The sequence below is a fragment of the Anomaloglossus baeobatrachus genome, chromosome 3, assembly GCF_048569485.1.
Source record: "Anomaloglossus baeobatrachus isolate aAnoBae1 chromosome 3, aAnoBae1.hap1, whole genome shotgun sequence".
In the NCBI taxonomy this organism is placed as follows: Eukaryota; Metazoa; Chordata; class Amphibia; order Anura; family Aromobatidae; genus Anomaloglossus; species Anomaloglossus baeobatrachus.
In genome coordinates this window covers 114,900,155-114,918,622 of record NC_134355.1, presented here as the reverse complement: position 1 = coordinate 114,918,622, position 18,468 = coordinate 114,900,155, and the positions used below count along the sequence as shown (strand labels likewise).

Here is an 18,468-nt window from a genome sequence, read left to right as displayed (position 1 = left end):
AGTGTATAGCAGGATGGCGGTATATAGCAGGATGGCGGTATATAGCAGGATGGCGGTATATAGCAGGATGGCGGTATATAGCAGGATAAGGGCATATACCATCATGGCGGTATATAGCAGGATGGGGGCAATACCAGGATGAGGGACATATATACAAGGATGGGGATTATACACAAGACAGGAGGATCATTACCAGGATGGGGTACCTTAGTAGAGCATTTTGGGACATTACCCCCATAATAGTGTCAGCAGCAGATCCTATGGGGATGACCACATTTTTTGCTTAAATTTTTATTTACCTATTTTCCTCCTCTAAAACCAGGGTGCGTCTTATAGTCATGTGCGTCTAATAGTCCGAAAAATACGGTAATTTAGAAATAAAAATGGACTTTGCTAACAAGTATTTTTTTTTCTGCAGCTCCTGGAGCGTGCCATTTTTGTTTGCTGGTATCTAATTGTCAGAGCAAATATGGCAGACAAGACAAAGGCCACAGGAGACAAGGGGCAGAAGCTGACCCTATATACTATACTTGCAGCTGACCCCTTGGGCTGCACAGTTTACCGCTGTGGAGGGAGCCAGCGATATTATACTGTAGCCCAGCGCTATGTGCTCAGCTACAACTTTCCCTCGTCATTGCTCACTGGTACTTTGCAGCGTTCATCAGCCAGTCGTGACAGGAGCACCAGGGTGGAAAAAGGTGGAAAAAAACATGATTTAAGCAGCCTGGCATTGTATTACTAATATTGGCTACCAATCTATTCGCAGGGCAGTGGCATTGACTTCTTTCAGCAACAAAAACTGGTTGATAGACAAGTATTAGCAGAACAACATCAGGCTGCCTAACCTATTCTCACCGCCGCGGTCAGTGCTAACAGTGGTCAGAGCACAATGGTGATATCATCATGCTGACGTGCCCCGAACACTGGAAAGCTCCAGATACTGTGATGCAAGACATGTGAATGAGGCGCTATACAGACACCGCAGAGCGTCACACACACACACACACACACACACACACACACCTCACAAAAATACATTATATTTTTTTTCTAGAAAATTAAAGTATTTCTCCCAGAAAATTATTGCAATTATATGATTTGTTATACATGTGTATTTCCTTTGTGTGTATTAGAACAACACAAAAAAAAGCAAGAAGGGACATTTTTCGATCTCTCCACTGGTAATCAATGGGACTTAGATCCAGACTCATTTCTGCCACTTTAGAACTCTCCAGCGCTTTGTTTCCATCCATTTTTAGGGGCTACTTAAAGTAGGTTTGGGGTCACTGTCCTGCTGGAAGAAACATGACCCAGGATGCAAACCCCGCTTTCTGATACTGGGCACTACATTATGACCTAAAATCCTTTAATAGTCTTCAAATTGTATGATGCCTTGCACACAGTCAAGGCACCCAAGGCCAGAGGCAGAAAAACAACCCAAAACATCTTTGAGCCTTCACCATATTTGACTGTAAATACGGTGTTCATTTTTTTTGTAGGCCTCATTTTGTTTTTGGTAAACAGTAGAACGATGTGCTTTACCAAAAACCTGTAGCTTGGTCTCATCTGTCCACAAGACACTTTTCTATAAGGATTTTGGCTTACTCAAGTACATTTTGGCAAACTGCAGTGTAGCTTTGTTTAGGTCACTGTGTCAGCAGTGGGGTCCTCCTGGGTCTCCTGTCATAGTTTTTCATTTCTTTCAAATGTCAACTTATATTTAGCACCGACACGAATGCCCCTAAGCCTGCAGGACGGCTTTAATTTCTTTGTAACTACTTGTCATAGATGAGTTTGAATGAGCATTACAAGCTTGAAACAAAGTTACCAACATTTTGGAGTTTTGTGAAAGTATGTTCAATTTGCCTTTTTGCTTTATTTTTATTTGTTTTGTGTTCCATTACACACAAAGGAAATAAAAGTGTGTATAACAAAACCTATGTAATTGCAATAAGTATTTCTGGGAGAAATACCTCATTTCCTTGCTCAATTACAAGGGTGCCAATGTACCGCCCTGCGGGCTCGGCTGCGGCCGCCGAGCCGCTCGGATCCATGCTTGTACGGTGGGTGGCTCGAGCGCCTCACGGACCCGGGGGTCACATCGCTCTGCAAGGGGGTTGGCGCTACACGCAGGGACTTCGGTGGGGAGTTCCACGGCCGGGGCCACGGTGGTTTGTAAGGGATGTAAGTTTGCGACGCCACCCACGGGTTGTGGTGAATGGATGGACACCACCGCTGCCATTAACTAGGCCTCCTGGGGACGGTGTTGCACAGCTTGGTGTTGACCCCTCCGCGGGTAGGGGAGTGATGGTCCCGGGGGCCCGAGGGAGGTGCTGAGGCGTGGGGACAGGTGCGTGCGAGATGCTGGTGCGGTGCGGGGCCCGAAGGCACTGGTGTACTCACTATGACACAATACACTGGAGTCTCAGGTAAAGCAAACGGGATGATGAACGGGGCCCGCAGCCGGCTGCAGCTTCTCCCTTAACAGGTTGGTGGTTTCCGCCTTTCTCCTGCACCTTTTTGTGTGAATGTTTGACTCCTATGCCTAAGCAACGGTAGTCCGCTCCCCGGCTTGCTGGGTGTCGGAAGAGCCCTGTTTGCCCGCAGACGCTGGCCCCTTGGGTCTCTATGCCTTGGCGGTGGCTTTACCCTGTATGGTTGGGCTGTTGTCCTCTAACGGGTCTTGTGTGGAATAGGTCCTTAAGTCCTGTCCTCAATCAGTTGGTTTGACTCGGCCCTGTCGGTTCGGGACTTCGTACTGGGTCTGAGTACCCCTCCTGGTGCTCCGGTTTCCAATCACCGCCCGACCCCGGTCCCTACGGTTCCACCGGCTGTAATCCCAGCTTCTGCAGGCGGCCACCACCGTCTGCCTCCTTGCCAGAGGTGACTGGGCTCCGACCCAGACACCTGAGTAGACTATGGCAGGCCTGGTCACAGGTCTGCCCTTGAACTTGACCTCTCTCCTTCACTGTCAAGACTCATCCACTTTCTGCTCTAGAACTAGAACTTGTGTCTTTTTCCCACCTCCAGGCCTGTGAACTACTCGGTGGGCGGAGCCAACAGCCTGGCTCCGCCCCTGGTGTGGACATCAAACCTGGAGGGTGGTGACAAGGTTTTGAAGTTTGGCTGATGTCACCTTTTCAGGGAGGGGGTATGTGTGTGAATGGGACTACCTGGGACGACCTGACTAGTCCAGGGCGTCACACCAACACTTTCAGCCATGACTGCGTGTGTTCAAAACCAGGAGGTGGCATAAAATGGATAGGCAATGCATGTGTCTCTACTATACTTTTCCTCTGACTTCCATTTTTTATTTTGACTGACAAATACTGGAGGTAAAAGACTCACCAAATAGTCATCATGTGCACGTGGCTTAATGCTTTTCACATCCGTGAGTAACACACGGCTGAAGAGCCGTACTGGTAATCCACCGAGCATGCAGGTACAAGGCTGGTTATAGAGCACTGAGTTCTCGCTCTTACACCAAGCCCTGAGCTGTATTAGCAGGATATGGTCATGTTTTAGGATAGGTTTCCATGAATCATAAATGTATCAGATTTCACGTATCTTTAGATATGGAAATTACCTGTAAGGCCGCCTGATCCCCCGCCTTCACATCCATGTTCTCATCCTCGCACACACAACCTCGGTTAACGGCACTGGTGAAAGAGTACGTCCTTCCCCAACTAGACGAGCGCTTGTGTCCACTCTGCTCTGCCGGGACCTTTAATAAATGTGAGCACAAATTAATAGCCTTTCCTGACAGACGATGAAAAGACCCAAACTACGATATCTAGAATTAAAGAGGTATTCCCATCTCTAAGATCCATTTCCCAATCTGTAGTACATGTAATAATATTAGAAATTTAGTATAGCTCTCCTGATATACCCCGGTCTCTTACCTCATGTGCAGGGCATTGCAGCTTAGGTATCCATGGTTACATCAACTCGTATAGTGACAGTAAATTAGTCAGTTAGTTGATCATGGTTGTAATCATGGATACCTCAGGAGAACTATACTACATTTCTAATTGGAGGAATTTACGAATAATAAGAAGGGAATTTTGTTTACTTACCGTAAATTCCTTTTCTTCTAGCTCCAATTGGGAGACCCAGACAATTGGGTGTATAGCTATTGCCTCTGGAGGCCACACAAAGTATTACACTTAAAAGTGTAAGGCCCCTCCCCTTCTGGCTATACACCCCCAGTGGGATCACTGGCTCACCAGTTTTAGTGCCAAAGCAAGAAGGAGGAAAGCCAATAACTGGTTTAAAGACCAATTCAATCCGAGGAAACATCGGAGAACTGAACCATACCACATGAACAACATGTGTACCCGAAAAAACAGAAAAACCCCGAGAAAACAGGGCGGGTGCTGGGTCTCCCAATTGGAGCTAGAAGAAAAGGAATTTACGGTAAGTAAACAAAATTCCCTTCTTCTTTGTCGCTCCATTGGGAGACCCAGACAATTGGGATGTCCAAAAGCAATCCCTGGGTGGGTAAAAGAATACCTCATGATAGGGCCGTCAAACGGCCCTCTCCTACAGGTGGCCAACCGCCGCCTGAATGACTTATCTACCTAGGCTGGCGTCTGCCGAAGCGTAGGTATGCATCTGATAATGCTTGGTAAAAGTAAGTAGACTCGACCAGGTGGGTGCCTGACACACCTGCTGAGCCGTAGCCTGGTGCCGTAATGCCCAGGATGCACCCACGGCTCTGGTAGAATGGGCCTTCGGCCTTGAGAGAACCAGAAGCCCAGGAGAACTGTAGGTTTCAAGAATTGGTTCCTCGAGCCCCCGAGCAAGGGTGGATCTGGAAGCTTGCGACTGTTTACGCCGACCAGCGACAAGGACAAAGAGTGCATCCGGGTGGCGCAGGAGCGCCAAGCGGGAAGTAGAACCTGAGTGCTCTCACCAGAACCAACAGATGCAAATCTTTCTGAAATTGATGGACTGGACGAGGACACAAAGAAGGTGAGGTGATATCCTGATTGATATGAAAATGGGATACCACCTTAGGGAGAAATTCCGGAACCGGACGCAGAACTACCCTGTCCTGGTGAAGGACCAGGAAGGGAGTTTGTATGAGAGCGTTGCTAGCTCGGAAACTCTCCTAAGAGACGAGACCGTTACTAGAAGGCCACTTCCCGTGAAAAACGGGAAGGGAGACATCCTTCAAAGGCTCGAAAGGCGGCATCTGGAGAGCAATTAGAACCTTGTTCAGATCTCAGGGCTCTAACGGCCGCTTGTACGGAGTGCTGAGAAGACAAACTCCCCGTAGGAACGTGCGTACCTGAGGAAGTCGTCGTTTCTGAAAAAATACAGATAGCGCTGAGACTTGTCCCTAAAGGGAACTGAGCGACAACCCATTTTCCTACCTAGATTGCAGGAAGGAAGGAAACATAGACGATGCAACCGGCCAGGGAGAAACACCCTGCGCCGAGCACCGAGATAAGAACATCTTCCACGTCCTGTGGTCAATCTTGGCGGACGTTGTATGCTAGCCTGTCTCATGGTGGCAACCACGTCCTGAGGTAATCCTGACGACACTAGGTTCCAGGACTCAATGCCACACCATCCGGTTGAGGGCCGTAGAATTCAAATGGAAGAATGGCCCTTGAGACAGCCAGTCTGATTGGTCTGGTAGTGCCCCCGGTTAGCCTACCGTGAGGCACCACAGAACCGAGTACCACAACATCCTCGGCCAATTTGTAGCGACGAGGATGGCGCGGCCGCAGTCGGTCTTGATCTAGCGCAGTACTCTGGGCAACAATGCCAGAGGTGGCACCTAAGGTAGCTGGAACTGCGACCAATGCTGAACTAAGGCGTTTGCCGCCAGAGCTCGATGATTGTGAAACCGTGCCATGAAGCTGGCACATTGTTGTTGTGCCGTGACGCCCTTAGATCGACGTCCGGCCTCTGTCAGCGGCGCCAGATCTCCTGAAACCCGTCCGGGTGAGGAGACCATACTCTTTCGGCCACACCTCAGCGACTTAGGAAGTCAGCTTCCTAGTTTCCACACTTGGGATGTGAATTGTGGATATGGTGGATGCCGTGTCTTCCACCCACATCAGAACCTGCCGGACTTCCTGGAAGGCTTGCCGGTTGCGCGTTCTTCCTTGGTGGTTGATGTATGCCACCGCTGTGGAGCTGTCCGACTGAAGTCGGATATGCTTGCTTTCCAGCCGCTGTTGGAAAGATTGTAGGGCAAGATACACTGCTCTGTGTTCAAGAACATTGATCTGAAGAGTGGACTCTTGCTGAGTCCACGTACCCTGAGCGCTGTAGTGGAGAAAAACTGCTCCCCACCCTAATAGACTCGCGTCTGTCGTAACTATCGCCCAGGACGGGGATAGGAAGGACCTTCTTTTTGACCAAGAGGTGAGAAGAAGCCACCACCGTAGAGATTCCTTGGCCGCCTGAGAAAGGACGACGACTCTGTTGAGGGACGTCGACTCCTCGTCCCATTGGCGGAGAATGTCCCATTGTAGTGGACGCAGTAAAACTGCGCGAAAGGAACTGCCTCCATTGCTACCATCTTACGTAGGAAGTGCATGAGGCGTCTCAATGTGTGCGACTGGTTCTTAAAGAAGAGCTTGCAGCCCGTAGTGAATGCTGTTTGTCTAGCGGCAGCTTCACTATCGCTGAGAGAGTAAGAAACTCTATGCCTAGATATGTTATCGATAGGGTCGGGGTCGGATCTGACTTTAAAAAGTTGATGATCCACCCAAAACTCTAGAGAGTCTCCAGCGCAACGTTCGGGCAGTGTTGGCATGTTTCCTAAGAGAGTGCCTTGACAAGTAGATCGTCTAAATACGGGACCACAGAGTGACCCTGAGAGTGCAGGACTGTGACTACTGCTGCCCTGACCTTGGCGAAGACCAGTTGGACTGTCGCTAGCCGGAAGGTAGAGCTACGAACAGAGGGTGTTCGTCTCCTATAACGAAGCGTAGAAACGCTAGTGCTCTGGATCAATCGGCACGTGTGGATAAGCATCCTTGATGCCTAATGATGCTAGGAAATATCCTTGGGACCTTGAGGCGATGACATGGCGGAGGGATTCCATCCGGAACCGCCTGGTGTCCACGAGCTTGCTGAGCATTTTTAGATCCTGAACGGGACGGAACGGCCCGTTGTTATAGGTACCGCAAAGAATTTGGGGTAAAAACCGTGACCTTGTTCCTGAAGAGGAACGGGGGTCATCACTCTTTCTGCCTATAGAGTGCACCCTGTTTGCAGAAGAGCAGCGGCCCGGCCGGGAGGTGGAGAAATTCTGAAGAATCGAGTTGGAGGACGAGAAGTGAGCTCTATCCTGTACCCGTGAGACAGAATGTCTCACACTCAATGGTCATTGACCTATGGCAGCTAAATATCGCCAAGGCGGGAGAGCCTGCTACCGACCGAGGCCGCAAGTCATGAGGAAGCCGCCTTGGAAGCGGGTTTTCAGACTGTCGCTTTTTTGGGCGAGACTGAGCCCGCTAAGAATCTTAGCTCCTCTGATCCTTTTGAGTCCACATTGGACGAGGAAAAATGGGACCTGCCCGAGCCTCGAAAAGGCCGAAAACCCCGACTGCCTCTTGCTCTGTTGGGGTTTGTTGTGTCCGGGCTGAGGAAAGGATGAATCCTTACCCCTGGACTGTTTAATGGTTACATCCAACGCTCACCAAACAGTCGGTCAGCAGAAAAAAGGCAACTGGTTAGGCAACCTGTTTTGGAAGCAGAATCTGCCTTCCATTCACTTAACGAGCAGACCAGGCTCTGCTTAAAAACCCGGAGTAGCGGAGGCTACCGCCGCATGGTTCGCAGAGTCCAGGACAACCTGAATCGCGTAAGAAACAAATGCAGACATTTGAGAGGTTAAGGATGCCACCTGCGGCACAGATGTACGTGTAACCGTGTCAATCTGTGTAAGACAAGCTGAAATAGCTTGGAGTGCCCCAAGGGAGAGAATGCCGGAGCCAACGGTGCGCCGACAGCCTCATAGATGGCTTTCGACCAGAGATCCATCTGTCTGTCAGTGGCATCTTTGAGTTTGCAGTTCCATCTCCCACTGCAACTATGGATCTAGCTACAAGCCTGGAGATTGGAGGATGCCGCTCGGGACATTGGGTCCAGTCCTTGACCAAGTCAGGGGACAGGGATAACGTGTATCCTAAGCCGTTTGGAGAAGCGCATATCTGGATAAGCGTGGTGTTCCTGGACTGCCTCTCTGAAGGCAGAGTGGTCCAGAAAAATACGTGAAGCTGACTCCTCCACTGGAGGAGCTGTGAGAAATAACCCACATTCTATAGATGGACGCTATAAGATTATTTACTATGGCGTCACAATCAGGTGTATCCAGATTGAGAGCGGTCTCAGGATCAGAATCCTGAGCCGCCACTTCCGCCTCATTACACAGCGAGTCCTTCTGTTAGGACCCTGATGAAACCGAGGCCGCTCATAGCGAGCCCACTTAGGCTGTCTGGGACTGACGTCCGTGCAGAGCCGTGACTCTGGGATGCGTGTGACATTCCCGGAGCTGTTAGTTATTCACACTGAGGGGGGCCATGGATCAATGATTCAACAGTGCCCATATTGTGAGAGACATGTCCGGACTGCTAGGCTTCTAGTATCATAGCCATAGTCTCAGAAAAACTGTCAGTAAATACTGCAGACACCGTCCTCATCCCCTGGCCATTAGTGCATACAATGGGAGTCTATGTACGTGCCGGCCGTATAGCCATACATGCTGTACCAGCTGTATAGAAAAACATGTGGTTCTGCACCTATGTTTTACACAGAGAATATGCTGATAACTCCTCCGCATAATCCAGGAGGGTATATACAACGTGCGACCAAACAGTGCAATGTATATAGTACAAGCATATCTATAAGTGCACTTCTGCACTAGTGGGGTTAGCACCACAGGTGCTGCTTAACGCCTGTTACAGCGATTGTGTGACTATCAGAATGCCAGGGTCTTCCACACTTGTCTCTGTATCGTACAGAAACTGACACTAATGGCTGCCGGTGTCCTTGTAGAGAAGGAAGCCGTGGGCGTGCCTGAGAAAGTGCGGGAATCCGGATTCACAGTGCACACAGTGAGAGGGGTGGAGTATGCAAAACCTACTCCAGCTCTCAGCTCTGCTCTATGCAGCGTCACGCCCCTACCCTGACTGTCAGGGCTGTGGGCGGTAACGAAGGGAGACTAGGCCCAGAAGCCGGGGACTCGAGTTAACAGCGCGGCCGCCGTAAAAGCGCGGGCCGCGCTGAAGTCCCCGGCGCACCACAAGTGCCAGCCGCGCCGCAGTTCCAGCGGCCGGCGCGACCGATTCATAGAAGTGGCCAGCGTCCCGCCCCTCTCCTGACTGGCAGGTCTGGGGGCGGGAACGAACGGAAGCAGGCCGCAAAAGCCGGGGACTCTAGTTATCAGCGCGGCCGCCGTAAAAGCGCGGGCCGCGCTGAAGTCCCCGGCGCACCACAAGTGCCAGCCGCGCCGCTGCCAGCGGCCGGCGCGACCGATTCCTGGAAGTGGCCAGCGTCCCGCCCCTCTCCTGACTGGCAGGTCTGGGGGCGGGAACGAACGGAAGCAGGCCGCAAAAGCCGGGGACTCTAGTTATCAGCGCGGCCGCCGTAAAAGCGCAGGCCGCGCTGAAGTCCCCGGCGCACTACAAGTGCCAGCCGCGCCGCAGTCCCAGCGGCCGGCGCGACCAATTCCCATAAGTGAGCCTGCTTCAGCAAAGCTGAATGAGGCCATGGCACAGGCGCCGCAGCGCTGATGTCCCCCGGCGCACTACAACACCCAGCATGCTGCGGTGTGAGCGCCAAATGCACGGGGACACAGAGTACCTTGAGGAAGCAGGGCCATGTCCCTGATGTACTCCGCTCCATCCAGCATCTTCTCCAGGGGCTGTAGATGGAGCACGGTCTCAGTGCCTGGAGACCGGTAAATCCCACTTCACCCAGAGCCCTGTAAAAAGGGATGGGGAAGGAATCAGCATGTGGGCTCCTGCCGCCGTACCCGCAATGGGTACCTCAACCTTACAAACACCTCCGACATACAGTGGGGTGAGAAGGGAGCATGCTGGGGACACTATATGTGTCCTCTTTTCTTCCATCCGACATAGTCAGCAGCTGCTGCTGACTAAAAAGTGGAGCTATGCGTGGATGTGTTGCCTCCTTCGCACAAAGCACAAAACTGGTGAGCCAGTGATCCCACTGGGGGTGTATAGCCAGAAGGGGAGGGGCCTTACACTTTTAAGTGTAATACTTTGTGTGGCCTCCAGAGGCAATAGCTATACACCCAATTGTCTGGGTCTCCCAATGGAGCGACAAAGAAATATTATTATTACAAATACTACATATTGGGATATAATCCTGGAGATGACAATAACCATTTAACTACTCTGAATAAAACGTGACAGTCTGGAAGCCGGTGAGAAGCGGAGACGTCACACTCTGGTGTTATTTAGTGTAGGGTATGAAGTAATGTCTGCTGGGTGCAAGAAGAAGAGACCTAGAATGAATCTCAAGTATAGAGAAATTCCATAAAGACCGGGACTACATGGAGACACTGGGGGGAGAGTCGCATGTGACTTGTGACGGATATCCAACAGGATTACATTAATGTCTAATCGTAGAGTAGTAACTAGAGTTGGGCGAGCACTAAAATGTTCGGGTGCTCGAGTTGAGCAGGTCAGACTCTCTGAATGTGCGCACCTCAAGTAACGGGTATAATGGAAGTCACAGATTAGGCATTTGGGGTCTCCGCCCACATACAGCCAGCCATAAAGAAAAAATTTATGGGGCAATGGAGGGTGTTTTTTTTTTTTTTTTTTTTTAAGTTTTTTCTTTGAAGGCCTAAGACACACACTGAGAAAATCGGTGCGAGTGGAGTGCGATAAAACATATTCCACTCGGACCAATATTAGACTGTGTGTCAGCGCACATGAGCGATTATTTTCTCAGCCCTAATCGGACAGAGAAAACAAATCGCATGCTGCGGGTGTAATGCGAGACTCTTTCTCTCGCAACCATTCAAGTCTATGGGGCGAGAGAAAAATCGCACTGCACTCGCAGTACACCAGTGTACCGCAAGTGCAGGGCGAGAATGGCAATAGCCAGCTACGGAGGAGAAAAGGAGATACATCCTCCCCTCAGTGCCGGCCGCCCCCCTCAGCTGAGGTCTGCTCGCACGGTGGGACCTCAGTCGCAGGCACACTCGCATGACACTCGGCTCTTGTACTGCCAGCGTGAGCAGAGTGTCATCCGAGGGGATCTCAGTAATCCCTGAGTGGTCCCAGCCTTACGTACTACCTCTGAAAAAGTTGTTTCAACCCCAGTGAGAGCCAGAGACTGTGAATGGCTCTCCCTGGGGAACCTGCACACATCATGCAGTAAAGCAAGCCTGAGCAGACGGCACATTTGAGCATCGGCGATACTTGGCCAAATATCGCAAGTACCTGAGCACTCCAATGCTGGATCGGGGATTGAACAGTGGCGAGCATGCTTGCTCATAACTAGTAGTAACACATCCAAATCAGCAACCATTGGGTGCAATATAATAATGTAACCCTGAGGAGAACACTAGCCAAATTCAGGTCTGAAGAAAGTCTGACCAACTAGCCTTGGACTACAGCAGTGAACCACAGTACAATGGAGAACATACAACCCCCAGCATACCTAGAAGCTAATACCAAGAGCTGGAGAGCCACAGGTTGGGGATGACAGATACAGAAATTTACAAGGCAAGCAACCAAGTAGACAATTCCTCTGAGTTTGATGATTTAACTAACATCTTACCCTGTGCTTCTTTACCTCTTCACAGTTTTATATACTTCTCTATGTCCTGAACTGACATAATCCTGTGCCTGCGTGCGGGCGGCAGCCGGGGTGGCCTGTGCCTGCGTGCGGGCGGCAGCCGGGGTGGCCTGTGCCTGCGTGCGGGCGGCAGCCGGGGTGGCCTGTGTGCGGGAGGCAGCCGGGTGGCCTGTGTGTGGGAGGCATAGGCACCCGGCTGCCTCCTGCACACAGCCACAGGTACCCGGCTGCCACCCGTACGCACGCAAGCACAAGTACCCGGCTGCTTGCACGCAGGGTGGGCTCGCAGCCTGCTGGCTGCCACTCTGTGCGTGCGTGGCAGGCGGCTGTGCAGCAGGTTACCCAGTTTGTTTGCGGTCCCAGTTTCAAATGATGTCGCCGGGAGCGGGTGCGTGCGCAGATGGAACTCTAGGATGAAAGCTCCATCTGCGCACGTGCCGCTCCGGGAGTCAGCGCGTGCGCAGATGGAGCCCTTGGATGAGAGCTCCATCTGTGTATGCGCCGCTCCAGGCGCCATCATTTGAACCAGGACCGCGGACATTGGGACACTCACTGCACTGGCCTGCTGCATGACTCACCCGCCGCTGCTGCTGCCACCACGGACGCCACCGCGCCTGCCACCATGGACCCCGCTGCCACTGAACTGCCACGCCTGCCAGCACAACCTCTGCCTCCTGTGACCCCGCTTCACCACCACTGCTGTCCCCCTCCGGTAAGAGAACACCGGAGTATAAGACGACCCTATTTTTCTTTTTTTACCTTTTCTTATGTCTAAATTTGGGGTGCGTTTTATAATCCGGTGTGCCTTATAAAGCGAAAAATATGATATATACATACATACATACATACATACATACATACATACATATATATATATATATATATTATATACACACACACACACAGTTAGGTCCAGAAATATTTGGACAGTGACACAAGTTTTGTTATTTTAGCTGTTTACAAAAACATGTTCAGAAATACAATTATATATATAATATGGGCTGAAAGTGCACACTCCCAGCTGCAATATGAGAGTTCTCACATCCAAATCGGAGAAAGGGTTTAGGAATCATAGCTCTGTAATGCATAGCCTCCTCTTTTTCAAGGGACCAAAAGTAATTGGACAAGAGACTCTAAGGGCTGCAATTAACTCTGAAGGCGTCTCCCTCATTAACCTGTAATCAATGAAGTAGTTAAAAGGTCTGGGGTTGATTACAGGTGTGTGGTTTTGCATTTGGAAGCTGTTGCTGTGACCAGACAACATGCGGTCTAAGGAACGCTCAATTGAGGTGAAGCAGAACATCCTGAGGCTGAAAAAAAAGAAAAAATCCATCAGAGAGATAGCAGACATGCTTGGAGTAGCAAAATCAACAGTCGGGTACATTCTGAGAAAAAAGGAATTGACTGGTGAGCTTGGGAACTCAAAAAGGCCTGGGCGTCCATGGATGACAACAGTGGTGGATGATCGCCGCATACTTTCTTTGGTGAAGAAGAACCCGTTCACAACATCAACTGAAGTCCAGAACACTCTCAGTGAAGTAGGTGTATCTGTCTCTAAGTCAACAGTAAAGAGAAGACTCCATGAAAGTAAATACAAAGGGTTCACATCTAGATGCAAACCATTCATCAATTCCAAAAATAGACAGGCCAGAGTTAAATTTGCTGAAAAACACCTCATGAAGCCAGCTCAGTTCTGGAAAAGTATTCTATGGACAGATGAGACAAAGATCAACCTGTACCAGAATGATGGGAAGAAAAAAGTTTGGAGAAGAAAGGGAACGGCACATGATCCAAGGCACACCACATCCTCTGTAAAACATGGTGGAGGCAACGTGATGGCATGGGCATGCATGACTTTCAATGGCACTGGGTCACTTGTGTTTATTGATGACATAACAGCAGACAAGAGTAGCCGGATGAATTCTGAAGTGTACCGGGATATACTTTCAGCCCAGATTCAGCCAAATGCCGCAAAGTTGATCGGACGGCGCTTCATAGTACAGATGGACAATGACCCCAAGCATACAGCCAAAGCTACCCAGGAGTTCATGAGTGCAAAAAAGTGGAACATTCTGCAATGGCCAAGTCAATCACCAGATCTTAACCCAATTGAGCATGCATTTCACTTGCTCAAATCCAGACTTAAGACGGAAAGACCCACAAACAAGCAAGACCTGAAGGCTGCGGCTGTAAAGGCCTGGCAAAGCATTAAGAAGGAGGAAACCCAGCGTTTGGTGATGTCCATGGGTTCCAGACTTAAGGCAGTGATTGCCTCCAAAGGATTCGCAACAAAATATTGAAAATAAAAATATTTTGTTTGGGTTTGGTTTATTTGTCCAATTACTTTTGACCTCCTAAAATGTGGAGTGTTTGTAAAGAAATGTGACAATTCCTACAATTTCTATCAGATATTTTTGTTCAAACCTTCAAATTGAATGTTACAATCTGCACTTGAATTCTGTTGTAGAGATATCATTTCAAATCCAATGTGGTGGCATGCAGAGCCCAACTCGCGAAAATTGTGTCACTGTCCAAATATTTCTGGACCTAACTGTATATATATATATATATATATATATATATATATAGATATAGATATATATATATAGATATAGATAGACCGGTGTCTATATTAATACCTGCTTGCTATCGGTTTCTGTTGAAGAGGATTCAAAAACAGGCAAATTCACATGTTCACTTGGCGTGTTTGAAGGCTCCTCCATAAAAATAGGCTTCTCCTGCAAGATCCATTTCCTGTAGACTTTTACAACCTTTCTCGTGGCAGAGACATCACATGCAGGTAACAGGAAGGCCTAAAATACAAAAGTGACATACAAAGAATTGTAGGGATATTAATAAATGGTAATATGTAAAGAATAAAAGCAGCATGGTGGCTCAGTGGTTAGCACGCAGTCTTGCAGTGCTGGGGTCCTGGGTTTGAGTTTATATGTTCTCAATGTTACTTGGGTTTCCTCCAGGTTCTCCAATTTCCTCACACACTCAAAAGACATAATGATAGGGAATATTGATTGTGAGCCCCAATGGGGACAGTGTTGCTGATGTATATAAAGATAAAAAAATAAACATTATTATTTAAAAAAAAAAAAAAGTTATTGTCTATTCATAGTATAGGGGATAACTTGCGGATAACTGGGGGTCCGAACGCTGGGGGTCCAAGAAATCCTGACATCATTGTTCTGCAGCCCCAATCTCTAATACAGCAGAGGCTCAACCTTCACTACATTCATTTCCTATGGGACTGCTGGAAACAGCACTTGGCAGTGCCATGGACAGTGAATGAGGCAGAGATCAGGCATGTGCACCTCTGCGATACTCTTCTAGGTTTCTTCAGCTCCGATCTTGGGATCACTGAGGGGCCCATCAGTGATCATAAAATTATTTCCTATTCTAAAAATAGGGCTATTTTTTTCTTTTTCTTAAATAACCATTTAACATTCATATATCCATAATGCAAATCCAAGCTGCATCTTCTAGAACCTCACTGTGCTACCTACTGAAAGGTATACTGAACAGCAATGCTATTGCTTAAGTGGCATTGTAAAAAATATGCAGAAAAACTGGGATAAGAAAGAATTAAGAAAGTTTTCTATGACCAAACATTATTGTACAGGACTGTGGTGGTAAATAACAAAAAGTAGCTATACTCAAAATCCATTGCTGCCCCCAGCCACAGGCAGCATTGCTATTTTCTATATTTTTTTTATTTATTTATGTTTTAAATCTACAGAAGGCTATAAAAATTACATTCGTTAATAGAAAACCATTTTAAGCAGCACGGTGGCTCAGTGGTTAGCACTGCAGTCTTGCAGCGAAGGGGTCCTGGGTTCAAATCCCACCAAGGACACCATCTGCAAGGAGTTTGTATGTTCTCCCCATGTTTGCGTGGGTTTTCTCTGGTTTCCTCCCACACTCCAAAGACATACAGATAGGGACTCTAGATTGTGAGCCCCAATGGGGACAGTGTTGCCGATGTATGTAAAGCGCTGTGGAATTAATAGCGCTATATAAATGAATAAAATTATTATTATTATTATTATTATTATTTAAGCCCACAGCAAAACTAATTCAAATGAGACTGTGATCCTTGTATTGAATGAGATTCCACTTTAAACCACTAGGTGGCAGAATGTTAATAAAAAAAAAAAAAAAAACTACATAACTACATATAACTTTTCTGCAAAATCTCTAAATAAAAAAAGGAGTCATAATAACTTATCTATGATCAAATGACCTTTCCAAAAACAAAAATAACGAACCCCCCCCAAAAAAAAAAAAAAAAAAAACCACCAAGGCTGCAAGACGTCTCCATTAAAATAATCATATTGCATTTAAAGCGGTTGCTCAGTCTAATGTGAATAATTCAGAAATCACACAGGTTTCTAATGTCAATGTTTCAATTCCTCAACCCTTTTAAAGATATGAAGACCTGGTTGTTGTCTGTGAATTGAAGTGGGTTTATATTTATAGGATGACAACTGACCACGATGTAGTGCGGCCCACAGAGCTCGCAGTTGGGTGCAGAACAAATATAAATCAGGCCTCATTCAGACGTCCATTTTTCATGTATCCGCTATCGTCTATAGGCTGTCCACAGACCCGTATTTTTTGTGGACTGTATCTGTTTATTACCGGCATCAGGGAAGAAAAGTATCAATATAAGTCTATGGGTCAGTGAAATTCATGTACAGAACATAGACTACACCCATGTGCAGTCCATGAATAACATTGCAAAGGATAGGGCAATTTATTTATCCATATGGGTCAGTGGACCAGTTTTTACCATCAAAGTTTCATCAATGAGGAGACTCGGATGCCACACACTGACACTCGTAACAATTTTTGTTAGTACGTGAAGAAACCCGTCTAAGTGAGGCCTAAGTGCGGTCATCCCGGACAGTTACAGTATAAAAAGGGGTGGATTACACGGATATTCACAATTTATACATGTATGACATATCCATATGGCTGGCTATAAATATCTGATCGGTCCAGGTCCCAACTCTGGCCACTGCACCCAATGAGTGGAGAGGGAACCAAACGTGCGCAGCACTCTCCATTCACTGCTATCAGAGCCACGGAGACTGCCAAGTATGCTTGCTCAAAATGTCTAAGATGGAAATATCACTGTAAGAAAGTTTCACAACCAGGTGGTACACTACGCCAGTGCAGTCGCATCGATGGTACCCATCTTCTTCCTCACTGTGCTGGAGATGCGGTGCAGAGGAGGGAACGTACATTCACATATGGTGGGGTTGCCCAATAATTAGTTCCTTTTGGCGAGACATTTCACTGCTTGTTTCATCTCTTGTGGGCGGTAAAGTCCAGCTCACCCCAGAAATGGTCCTACTCAATTTTCCGATCTGGCCGACTAATAAACTGGCGGCCTTTGTTATGGCAGCATGTAAGCTTTTGGTCCCCACCCTTTGGCTTACACCCAATACCCAGTCTAAAAAGCAGGTACTTAGCAAAATAGACCTCTTATTTCGCACTGAGGAACTGGCCTCACTCTCTCAACTTAGCTCAGATTCCTTCCACAAGGTTTGGACCCCTTGGATGACCTTTAGGAAATCCGCAGAATATCTTTCAATAATTGCGGCAGAAGAGGAAACACTTGGGTGATGTTCATAGAGGATAAGCCGGACCTTTCCTCACCAAACATCTTTCTCACTGAATGCTCTCAGAGTCTACCCATCTCTTATTCCCGCACCCTAGCCTTCCCTACTTATCCCTCTTTTTCGCTTTGTCTTCTGTGAAGTTCTACTAAATTGATTATTTGGTTGATAATTGATCTAGGAATATGCGAAGGCCATTTTTGAGAATTTTCAATACCAAACTAACGATGGCCATTCTCTGAAACAATATATGCGGTCACTGTTTCTTCTCTGATATTCATTCTGATGAGATCCGCATATGTACCAATGAGACATGTTATGTTATTTGTGTTGAAAACTTAACAAAACATTGAACAGAAAAGTAAGAAGGTGTCACTGACACTATGAAGAGCCCTGCAAAAGGCTGAGGAATGTAAAGTATATAACATAAGTGTGGACAACTCCCAATCCTTGTTAGAGTATGTAGACACAGGCCAGAATGACACACCTGTCTGAAGACCTCATTGATAAAGTTGACATATCCACGTGTGGACAGGAAGATCCTTTGCACCATGTCGTACACTGTCTTCTGATCCTCCTCTATGCTGCACAGGCTGGAGTTGCTCAGCCTCCGGTCGGACAGCGTGCTGCTATTCGAGTGGTTCTTCTCCTGCTCCTGGGATCCAGTGGGCTCGACTTCAGTGTTCTTTTCTTGGTTCACATTAATCACAGATACTGTCTAAAAGGGCATGTAAGATGGCATTACATAGCTATAACTGTAGATGGGACAGAAAAATAATAATTAAGTGCAACGGTTTACAACACGGGAGAATATCCATAAAAAGTAGCAATATGTGAGCCATATAGCATGTTATCCACAGGATTATAATGGAGAGTAGTAGAATTGGGTTTTAACACTGCGCCAATGACCGCTATGGACGTCTGTAAGATTAATGTTACTTTTTATTTCATTTACAGGTCAACGCGTTTCTGGAGTCTCTGCTCCCTTCCTCAGGACATGCAGGAAAAAAAGTACATCAAATGATGTGATGTACTT

General features: G+C 47.8%; 1 protein-coding gene across 4 annotated transcripts in view; it reads right to left on the bottom strand.

The window, feature by feature from the left end:
• Nucleotides 1-18,468, bottom strand: part of LOC142296126 (ral GTPase-activating protein subunit alpha-2-like) — a 487,199-nt gene that overhangs the window by 355,875 nt on the left and 112,856 nt on the right. For all 4 annotated transcript variants that reach the window (XR_012751590.1, XM_075339383.1, XM_075339384.1 and 1 more), the window contains exons 10-12: nt 17,920-18,150; nt 14,439-14,612; nt 3,587-3,724 (exon numbers count right to left, since the gene is read on the bottom strand). Coding sequence is in view for 3 of the 4 variants with exons in the window: in XM_075339383.1 (XP_075195498.1) it covers nt 3,587-3,724; nt 14,439-14,612; nt 17,920-18,150 (543 nt within the window). In the remaining variant the exon portion in view is untranslated. The remainder of the gene's footprint in view (nt 1-3,586; nt 3,725-14,438; nt 14,613-17,919; nt 18,151-18,468) is intronic.